Source organism: Kwoniella dejecticola, chromosome 3 (assembly GCF_000512565.2).
Source record: "Kwoniella dejecticola CBS 10117 chromosome 3, complete sequence".
Lineage (NCBI taxonomy): Eukaryota > Fungi > Basidiomycota > Tremellomycetes > Tremellales > Cryptococcaceae > Kwoniella > Kwoniella dejecticola.
The window spans coordinates 331,641-342,652 of record NC_089303.1 but is presented as its reverse complement, the minus strand read 5'-3'; the positions used below and the strand labels follow the sequence as shown (position 1 = coordinate 342,652).

Sequence of the window (11,012 nt, the reverse complement as noted above, 5' to 3'; positions counted from 1 at the left end):
ATATCAGGCCTTATCGTATGGGATCAAGTCAAATCAAATCAAAACACATCAGACCAAATTATAGAAGAAGCTTAAGGGATGGTGTCTTGACATTGACAGATTGGTGGATCGGACCGGCGTGATCCAGATTAGAAGTCATAATCTCATTACTCAACCTATTGATATACCTAGCATTTCAAGATATCAGGATGTAATCTTATAAAAGGACTTGTCTCGATATATCACTTTGCACTTGCGCGGCTCCATCAGAGTCAAGCAAAGAGCCGATCTGCCTTCGATTCGGGAGCTGGTCGATGCGTGTCTACCTTATATGGTTCACGTACATTCCTTTCCAAAATACAGATGAATTCTATTGACCAATACAACAAGGACTACATTTGCCATTACTTGTACATCCCGTCGGCGCCGGCGGTATTCAACCTCGAGAGTCTGACATAATTTGATTTTATTTGAGTTGAGTTGAGTTGATTTAATTGATTTTGGGCGAGATTTCACCAAGATAAGTCATCCTTCCCTCGCAACTCTGTAAGATAGCACCAATAACCTTTTTTCCGTGCTCCATGTCCCACACTTGATATTTCGTTTTCCGTTTTCCATAAGCCTTTTCCCTAAATCACATTCTCATCGTCTTCCTCCTACTCTGACCTAATGGTATTCCCCCCGAATCCCCTCCTCCCAACCCATTCCTTTCCCTCTCCAGCAGATCCGCATCCCTCAATTTCCCTTCTTGCCGCTTATCTTGCTCTTCCCCATTCTCTGCCCTTTCATCTTTGTTGACTTCTTCGACGTTGAGGAACCCCATCAGATCATTCGGAATTTCCTGCATCTGCACACTGGGTGCTCCTCCGAGATACCTCAATTTCTCCCTAATCACCATCCTGATCTTCTCCAGACTCTGCCTCGTATTCATATTCTGGATCTTTCCCGTTAAGGGTGGGTGTAATTTATAATCCGGTCCAAAGAATTCCGAATAATTCGTCTCTGGTAATTCATCGTCCAATTTCAAGCCTAGACACACTCCCGTTTCGTACGTCCAACATCGAGCTACTGAACTCTGCCTATACCCCCCTCCACCCAGTACCAACAACGGCAGGTTAAAGCTCTTTATGAACCTCACACATTCTCCATGGGCCGCTATGGAGAGGTTGAATGTTCCGAGCCGGTCGCAACCTAGGGAATCTGCGCCACATTGCAAGACGATCGAAGAAGGTCGGAAGATGGTTATGGTGGATTCCATGACGGACTTGAAGAGGGAGATGTATGATTCGTCGTCTATCCCGTCCTGCAAGGGAACGTTGAGAGAGAAATATTTGCCGAGGTCGGATCCGATCTCGGATAGGTTGCCTGTGCCGGGGAAGAAGTCGGCAGAGTATTTGTGGAATGAGACGGTTAAGACGCGGTTGGAAAGGTAGAAGGCTTCTTGGACGCCGTCGCCGTGGTGGATGTCGATGTCGATGTATAGGACTCGGGGGTGATACCTAGATGCGATGTAAGGGATTAGCACGGATAACGCTTCCCATGTCCACTAGCAGCTTGTTTGGTGTCCATCGATGGTCATGTTATGGAGAATAGTAGCGAGGAAAGGATCGATGGCAGAGAAAGCAGGAGTAGAGGAGATAAGAGAACAGATAAACCCACCTCAGCAGCTCCAAGATAGCTAATACAATATCGTTGACATAACAAAACCCGCTCGCTTCCCCTTTCTTGGCATGATGCAGCCCCCCACTCCAATTGATGGCTATATCAGCCGAGTCGCTCGATAGCTTCCTGGCAGCAGCGAGAGATGCGCCGGAGTATTGTTGGCAGAATGAAAACAGGTCATGGAATATCGGACAGTCGTCTCCTACATTAAATTTGGTCCAATCTTTCGTAAGATTCTGAGCGTTTTTCGGTGTTACCCTATACGTTCCAGTACAACCACTACATCAATTCCAACACTTTTGTTTACACCTTCTTGATTTTATGCTATACCCAAAGGATTTCATAATCAAAAAGTAGAGGTATACTCACCGTTTCAAAAAGTCCACATAATCTGCATCATGGAATTCCAACAACTCCGTCTCGGTAGCTTTCCTAGGGGAATGCATGCTCATCCGCTCGTGCAGGTTGTACCCCAATACCAGCTGGTTGGTCAATTCCATACGATGCGGTCTCATCGGATGGCGTTCCTGGTAGACACGTTCCCAGTCCCATTCAATCAAGTTAGCAGACATTCAGTTTATACCACTTCACACTGTACACTGTACTGATTGGACAAGGTTGAGAATTGAAGCGAGATGACTCACGCCATAATGATAATTCCCGACATCTTTCGGATGATAATACGCTACCCTAGTTTTGGAATGCGCCTATCGTCAACAGCATGTGTGAGCTCAGCTATCCTTGCAGTAGAGTCTGATGCGGAAGGGCCAGCTCACTCTGACTATACCATCTTCTTCCTCCGGTAGACTCGCTGTACGCCGGTCGAAGAAGAACGGACTATCGGAGAATGTGGGGTAATCCGTATATGTCATCGTGTCTGTACTCGGGTCGAGGCAACGCCCTGATTGGGCGGTCTTCTCCTACGATGAGAAGATATTCAATCCCCCTTAGCGCTACTACAAGTGATAGCGTATCGCAGCGGTCGCTCGGATTAGTAGTATAGATGGATCAAAGGTAAGTCCAAGTCCACGAAGAATGCGAAAAAGACATCAACATGCAACAAGCGATATCACATCAAGTCAAGTTAAGCTGGTTCAGTTTTTGCCACCTAAAACCTCGAATTTCAGGGTAATTTGCAGATTAGAATCTAAATCCTAATCAAATTCAATGTCTCCTTGAGATCTCCTAAGAAATCATTTGTAATCCCTTACTGGAAATGGATATCCGAACAACCGGAAACTCTTTCTCGACATTGGTCTCTTCGTTGATTGAAATCAAGCCATGAACTGTACCACATTGACGCTGCTCTTCATCCGTCGCACCAATCAACCTGAATTACTTTGGCCCCAGCCGGCACATCAATTCGAGCAACCACCTCTTGACGGACCTCAAGCGTCAAGGAACTGCTGAAAATGGATCAACCGATAGCGTCATCCTCCCGCCTTCCTCCTCCGTCTTTGCCTGACCTCGACCGGGACGATGATACACATGAAACTAGATTTGAGTATGCTGCTCAGCGTCAAATACGTGAGTTCCACTTCCAACGATCTCATCTGAAACCCCAACACATAGGACCATACAAGCTCACTGGCATGTAACATCAACACAGTCAAATCGTACCAAAGAGATTCAAGTCAGATCAGCAAATTGATCGATCTAGTTTCTGAGACTGTACGCAATATAGCTGGTGAGTCATATGCCTACTACTCCTGCTGTTGTACCCTGCTTGCTACAGATCGTCAAGGAGATAGCACATCACTGCACGCCACGCAGAGCGCTGATTATGCAGTCTGTTTTTGGTCTGATACTTAGGTACACGATGGCTAGCTCGGAAGCAGCTTATTATCGATCTTCTAGTCAAAGGCGTCTACCTCTCCCTAACCTTTGGAAGGGGTCATCAAACGATAGGCGAAGAATACACAGATATCTTACCATTCCATTTGCGCATGGGTAGATTACCTTCTAAACGAGTAAATCATCTTCTGCTCGTTCGCTTCTCCTCTTGCAGCTCATGAGACAATACGAAACGAGCTGACATCTTTCTATACTGTTTTGGCGATGGTGCAGAGACGTATATTCACGATTCTACTCATCCTTCTTCCTTCGCTGATCTTTTCACCGGTCACATCGAATTATCTGCGCAACGACCTATCTCCGCAACATCAGAACAGGCCAACAAGGCTAGACAAGGCGAAGATAGCTCTGGCCAAGCTGATAGATTCGCCGGTGGGCAGGATCATTCCTGAGTTACATATGATGTTGTTCTTGTTCCGGGGAAAGTTCTTCGAACTAGCTAGGAGGATCACCGGGGTCACATATGTACGTTGATTCTGTCTGATATCCTCCAAGCTTCTCCTCTATTCAAGCACGAAATACACTCGTTCACGAACAAATTGTTCGAACATGGGAAAGTAGCAACTTCAGTTGATGACTGATACGCTCGTACGCTGGCTTAGGTATCCACTCAACCGCCAAAACCATACGAAAGCCAACCGCCAACATACGAGCCCCTAGGTCTGATGGTCGCTTTACCCTTACTCCATCGTCTGATCCGAAGCGTTTCGGCCTCCGCTTATTCATCCATCGATTTTGAAGGCCAAAGCGACTCCCTACAGACACAGACGCAAACACAGACAAGTATAGGCTTACCGACGCCATACAAAGACGACATTCTCCCTCTCTCACCGCCCCTCACTCCGCCCCTAACGGCCGAAGAGACCATCTTACTCCAGGCTGACCCACATAAGCAATATGATCAGCCCAACACGTACTTGGACGAAGAAGCGCTGAATCTGCCAGAGAGACAGTGTACGCTGTGTTTGGAGAGTAGAGGGACAAGCGCAGGAAGTGGGGGTACGACGGCTGTTACGGAGTGCGGGCATGTTTTCTGTTGGGGATGTCTGGGTGGACTAGAGAAAGTGAGTCCCGGGGTCTGGATGAAGCTACTTGTCATACTGTGTGGTGATTGGATGCCTAGCTTATGATTGCTTGCTCTGCTTAGCTTGAGTGTCCGCTATGTAGACAGGCTCTGAGGATGGAGAGACTTGTAGCCGCTTACAACTTGTAGATACTGTATGCTGTATTGGGTCAGACTCGACTAGTTGATCAATTGAATCATAATTCCGATGTCTCTGGTCTAATGATTACGTTGTATTCGTTCCTGAGCACGCATTACGCATTCAATCACAGAAGTAGTGTTTGTATCTGCATGCTGGTTCTGTGTATGTATGTATGAATGTAGGGACAGTACGTATTCAGATGTAAGCACTGCGAGCACAGGGGATATTTTGTCCCTTGCAATGTGAAATATCAACCAGCCGCTACGCGACTGACTTGTTTGGGAGAAACTGGATTCCCTGAATTTGTCGTTGTTGCTCTTGTTTGTCGCTTGGCCTGCTTTGATTTTCACTTTCGCATTCAGTCATTCATTCTGGACTTGTTGCTTTTGTCAATGGCCCAGCAAGTGAATGATCATCACATTCATGACGACGAGCAAGAACTTCATAACTTCAGCTGGTAGGTGAATAATGAGATAGATTGGATTGGCGTGATACGAAAAATACGAATAACAACGACACGATAAAACGACAAAACGAAACGAGATTCCCAAGACAAACGAGTACTTCACTTGCGTTCCTTTCCTTGACTGTAAATCGTACCTTCAAGACCCTTTCAAGCGATAGCGATCGACAAGACATACCCAGTAATCAGCAACAACGACCTGACCGGTCGACTTCTACTTGTGCTCAGACCTGTCGGACCTGACGAGATAGGGATCCGAGGAAAAGGTTCATACTGGTCGCACAGACCTCACTCAACGTAACCCAAAACCCTGTAAGTACGCTGCACTGCAATGTAGATCGCCTGTCAAGACTGAGCAGCAAGAAAGTTGATGGCTGATCTTTCTTCCTTCCACCTTATTGCCTCAACTTATCCTCAAGCTCAGCTTTCACACACAGCACTCACAATGACTACCACTACTCCCTCACGATACCCTTCTCATTTGTCTCACTCCAATGATCCTACACAAACCGGCGTATCCGCCTCCGGTCCCTCTCGACCTACAAGGGGGTATCCTACCCCTTCTATCGACTCTTCGATCGGTTCGCCCCCTTCCACATCCTCTTCCTCCGTCCCGTTACACGAATACTCCTCTTTGGCGGATCTACTCCAACAAGCAGGCTATAAGGACGTGCGGGTCTTCACCCCGGAAGCTGAGAAGCTGAAAAATCAGCTCCGCAGTAGGAATAGGGGGATCAAGAAGACCTTTGACGAGGTAGGGGAAGACGAAGTCGATTCATTATACGATACATATGGATTCATACGTTCGCCCCCCTCAAATACCATGCCTATGCCTATGCCTCTAGGTATGGCTATGGATAGGACGTTCTCGGAAGAAAGTAGCGAACGGATGATGAAACATCAACATATCACTGAATTCGAACCTGCCCTCCCGATGAAATCATCCTCCTCAATCCTTCGATCATTGAATATCCAGCAACAACCAGCACTATCAGGTAGTACCAAAGAAGAGGGGAGCAGCAATTCATGGTGGAATGGATGGACTGGGATTGCCTCTGCAGCCACATCGACGACAAGACCCAAATTGGTCAGCTCGGATAGCTCGACAACGGCTAATTCGAGCTATGAGACCTCGACTGAAGTTGGGCTGGGTCTAGCTAAAAACGGCGAAGGTGTCCGCCCGCGGGCGAGGAAAGTCAAATCAACTGTCGAGTTAGGTGGAGTATCTGCTAGGACCAGGACGGGGACTGGACCGAGGACGGGAACAAGGAGGGCAGGTACAGATTCTCCTCCTCAAGAAGAACGTCCTCCTCTGCCCACTCAGCGAATCACTTCAAATCCAAATCCTGCTTCTAACGCGAGGGCGCAAGCCAGTGGATATACTGCTATCAACGCCAACGCCTACACCAACACCAACACCAATCATGTAGACGTCTTCAACGTCAACAACACCATACAATCTCCTCCGCCTCCTGTCAATATCGACGAAGGGGAATACGGTTATTCGCCATTGCCTGAAGACTACGAAGCGCAATGTACGGAAGACGAAGCGTTCTACCAGATGGGAATGAATGACCATACTTCCCTTTATTCTCTGGGCTCATCCGCGACTTCAAATAGCAATCCGGTATCGATCGCCAACTCTCTTCGAGAACGAGATGCATCCTCGATCTTCTCGAAATCGTTCGAAGGGGATGAGACTGTATCGACCATCACTCATCCGCAAATGCAAACGCAAGAAAGGGAGGGGAGTGAAGATAGGGCAGTAAGAGAAATCAACGAGTTCACGGAGTATCAGAACCAGTATCAAGTTCAAGATGAGCTCGATATAGATATGGAGATGATTGATCAGATCAACGAAGCTGGACGAAGGATCCTAAAATCCACGATCAATGTGGATTCATTGGATTTCGATGCTGATTCCCCAGAAAGTCAGATTTCTGATCTACCTGAAGAAGAAGACTACGAGAGTAACATATGTGTACCGGATATACCGCTTCCAACGATTCCCCAAGTTCAAATGTCGGCCGCAATTGTCGACGAGGAACAGCCAAAGAAGAAAACACTGAAATATGGAGATCGAGCCACGAAATTGCGTATAGCCCATTCAACACCCGCTTTACGACAAACAGCGATTGCATCAGCCTCTTCTACGGCAGAACCATTACCTGAAGGATGGCTAGGAACGATCAGATCAGCTTTACTTGGTACTCCCAGATCAATCGATTCCACCTCCACTCAAGCACAAGCACAGATCCATGCTCAAGTGCAAGCTCAAAGCGTGCTTTCTCAACCTCGAGGACCTATCAAGATCTCTTCAGCCAAACCAGCATCGCCAATAACAATAACCAACACACCCGTGATTTGCGATTCCATCTCGAACGATGCAGGGGATTTACCACCGATACCCAAGACCAAAACGAAGACGAGGGTGATTCATCAATCGAAATCTATAGGATTGTTAAAATATCGACCTTCGCTTGCTAAGCTCAGAGAAGCAGTTCTAGGCACCGGTGCGGGTATGCCTGAATACGGTGCGTTATCCGGAGGTGGTGGCGGAGATGAAGATGGTTTGGTATTAAGTCCGAGAATAGATTGGGATGAACAAGGTAAACATGCCGGATGGTCGCCTTACAAATCGAGACATTCGGGACAACGAGGTGAAAGTGGAGGAGAGGGAGAGGGAGAGGTGATTGTGAATGGTTTATTTGGTCCACAAGATTCGACACATGAGATTGATTATTCCAAATCGTTCTTCTATAAACCGTTCACACCACCTTCGAAGAGATCGTCTCACGCGACAGTGGATGCGAAAGCATCCGCGGATGTCGCTTGGGGTTCAACACCACCGGCCTCGTCTTCAACTTCAGCTTCAACGTCAACGTCAACTTCAAGGGAATCAACTTCGATTTCGAACAATCTTGGTAAAAAACGATCCATCAAATCTTTGAAAGCGGCATTACTTCTCCCCGTCGCACCGAAACAAGAGACGATCCCGCCTGTACCGCCCGTACCGACTATCCCGGAATACCTGAGTCATCTGGCTACTCCGCGAAAGTCGAAATCACCTACGCCGATCTTGGCGATTCAGTCTCCTGGGTCCTTTGCTCCGCGTGAGTTGGTGCTAGAGGGAGAAGAGTGGGATGCGCGGGAGGGGAATAATGATTGGGGACGAGGAAGGGGCAGAAGACCCGGAGCAGTAGCTGGAGCTGGGGCGGCAAGAGGGGGCAATGGGAATGGGTCTGTAAGGAGGAGGAAAAGTAAGAAAGTTATGAGGGATTAGGGATTAGGATTTGCTGGTGGGATGGGGACTGGGACTTAGCTCGAGTGATTTGATTCTGTGTTACGATTTTTGATGATTTACGATTTCTCCTGAATTTCTCACTTATATAATGTTCTCCATACCATCGCAATCCACTTCACTTCAATTCGTGATTCGTGATATTTGATTTTTGTCAGCCATTTTCAGTTGTTCATCCCATCCCAACCCATTCCATTTGTCACGTCGTACGCATTTGTGATCCGTCATGTCACGTCATTTGTCCATCGTCATCTGTCATCTGTCATTCATCGTTTGTCAGTTCGCTTGTCGTAGAAGGGACGAATGGACCTTTGGATGACTTACTGACTTCTACTTCATACCTATCAATATATCCAATAATCCAATCTGTTCTGCATCCAATCCTTTCTAGGTATATATTACAATATCGATGATGATGATGATGATATCCTTATACCGCATCTTACCTACACTACTCTACACTGAACTCAGTTGTGCATGATGATGTACTAGTAGCTCAACTCGATTAGTGCACCTGTACTTGACACGTGAAACATGTGGTCCAAACCGATGCCTCTCAGGCTGCTAGTATATCTATTCATACTTTCATACAACACAAGACGTACAACAGCCTCTTGTCCTTCAATCACACTTCGTCATGCTGAATGTGCTGCAGAATCGCAGGGTCTACAAACTCACACTCCCTCGGACAGACAGACGAACAAGCACGACAAATTATCTTACTCCCCCATTCTACCCATTCTACCCATTCTACCCATTCTACCCATTCTACCCATTCTACCCATTCTACCCATTCTACCCATTCTACCCATTCTACCCATTCTACCCATTCTACCCATTCTACCCTTACCCGTACAGCGCATACTACGTGCTATTCTACATGACCGAGTGAGGGCGGACTTCCTATCGCTTACTATCGAATGCACCTGAACGTCGCTCTCCTACACGATCCAAGAAATCCTTTTTGTCCAGATATCCGCCATTCTTCCTATTCAATGACAACTCGTCGTGTAGACCGGCTGTGGAGGTCGTATGCGATTTCCAATCCATCTGGGACTGTATCGAATGGCATTGATTCATTAGCATCCACGATGAGCAATGGGGCATAATCATGAGAAAGGAGAACGCAATGTAAGGAACATGAATCCGAGCCATGATATGGTTGGAGCAGAATTAGCTTTGCGTGTAGCCGAGTAACGATTCTTGATGCAAGAAGGAGCAAACGGAGATGAAGATGCACACGGGCTCATGTCTGGTAAGGGGTTCGAAGAGGGAGGGAGAAACAGATACGTGAATCAACGCGGCCAGCATCTAGGACTCACCTTCTCCAGGGTAGTCATTTTCTTCCCCTTATCCAGAGCGGCAGACATCGCTTCTAAGCTCTGACGCGGTTTACGGCGCACCGGCGGACCTTTCGGTTTTGAGGGACCAACGGTAGAGGCAGGCGCAGGCGCAGGCGTAGGCGTAGGGGTCGACGTAGACGTAGGGTTGGGAGCGATTGATTTGAGATTGGAAGTGGTGCTTTCAGTACTACTCAGTGGTGTATCTTGAGTTTCGGGTGCAAGCGATAGGTTGTGACTGTCATTATCCTTTGTATCGAGTTGTGCTTGGTCTTGTTCACGCTTCGAGTTGGCTATCGAAGGACCAGTGGCAGATGGTCCTTGCTCTGAACTTTCCTCGCTTGCGCCTTCATGCTGTTTCGCCAAGTAGGCAATCGCTTCGGGATCATCTTTCCTCAATTTGACGGTTTCGCTATTCGTTTCAATTCACATATAAATTGGAGTTCGCAAGCACAGGATTGATAGAGTGGAAATTAGATCCTCACTATATGGTTTCCCCAGCAAATCTCCTCGCTCTTTTGACCTCGACCTTCTCAACATGCTTTTGCTTCTCACCACTCTTACCCTCACTCGCACTCGTACTCGTACCATTCAATTCCGCTTTCATCCTCTCGAACTCTTCTCTGGCCTTCCTCTTCCTTTCCTCTGCAGCAGCAGCGGCAGAAGCGGCGGCGGAATGATTCTTGGCTCTCTCATTTCCTTCGTCGTTCTCGGTCTTCGAATCAGAGTCGGATGACGAAGAACTCGGCGAGTCTGATTCTCCTTCTTCAGCTCCTTTCGTCAATCTAGCTCTCTTTGCTTTACGTTGTCCACCCTCGGCGTTGGCCCGCGATTTGGCTTTTCGTTTAGGTGAAGTAGGGACGAAGTCGGCATCATTCTCTGAGTCAGAACTCAGGTCTGCTGTAGCTAAAGTCGACATGTTTCTTGGTGTTCTCGATGTGTACAACTTGAGGGGATAATGTTGAATTAAATATATGGTTGAGTCCACGAACGAACTATGGTCCTATGGTCAAAACACTCAAGGACTAAGGCGAAATCACGTGATGCTCGATCGTCTCCGCATCTTACCCCGGATTTGCGCGTCCTCCTGTCCAACAGAGATGCTGGGTGAAGATTACTCCTTTATACTTCATGAAGCGAAGCTGCGCTAATGACATCTACTCAGGTAGAAACACGCTTTCAGAGGACCAACAAGATCTGTGTAGACA

General features: G+C 47.4%; 4 protein-coding genes across 4 annotated transcripts; 2 read left to right on the top strand and 2 right to left on the bottom strand.

The window, feature by feature from the left end:
- Positions 1-613: 613 nt before the first annotated feature.
- On the bottom strand, positions 614-2,513 carry I303_102522 (uncharacterized protein; the record flags this gene model as incomplete). Its single annotated transcript, XM_018405876.1, has 5 exons — positions 614-1,478; positions 1,639-1,899; positions 2,011-2,168; positions 2,286-2,348; positions 2,418-2,513. 5 exons carry the CDS (start codon positions 2,511-2,513, stop codon positions 614-616), a joined length of 1,443 nt encoding a protein of 480 aa, XP_018264370.1.
- A 540-nt stretch (positions 2,514-3,053) lies between these two features.
- On the top strand, positions 3,054-4,708 carry I303_102521 (uncharacterized protein; the record flags this gene model as incomplete). Its single annotated transcript, XM_018405875.1, has 6 exons — positions 3,054-3,168; positions 3,251-3,328; positions 3,454-3,611; positions 3,709-3,960; positions 4,098-4,559; positions 4,643-4,708. 6 exons carry the CDS (start codon positions 3,054-3,056, stop codon positions 4,706-4,708), a joined length of 1,131 nt encoding a protein of 376 aa, XP_018264369.1.
- A 900-nt stretch (positions 4,709-5,608) lies between these two features.
- On the top strand, positions 5,609-8,446 carry I303_102520 (uncharacterized protein; the record flags this gene model as incomplete). Its single annotated transcript, XM_065968568.1, has 2 exons — positions 5,609-7,852; positions 7,898-8,446. 2 exons carry the CDS (start codon positions 5,609-5,611, stop codon positions 8,444-8,446), a joined length of 2,793 nt encoding a protein of 930 aa, XP_065824640.1.
- Positions 8,447-9,367: 921 nt separating this feature from the next.
- I303_102519 (uncharacterized protein) lies at positions 9,368-10,723 on the bottom strand (the record flags this gene model as incomplete). The annotated part of the gene is made up of 3 exons (XM_018405873.1): positions 9,368-9,520; positions 9,787-10,216; positions 10,290-10,723. The coding sequence occupies 3 exons, from the start codon at positions 10,721-10,723 to the stop codon at positions 9,368-9,370; spliced, it is 1,017 nt and encodes a 338-aa protein (XP_018264367.1).
- Positions 10,724-11,012: the final 289 nt, after the last annotated feature.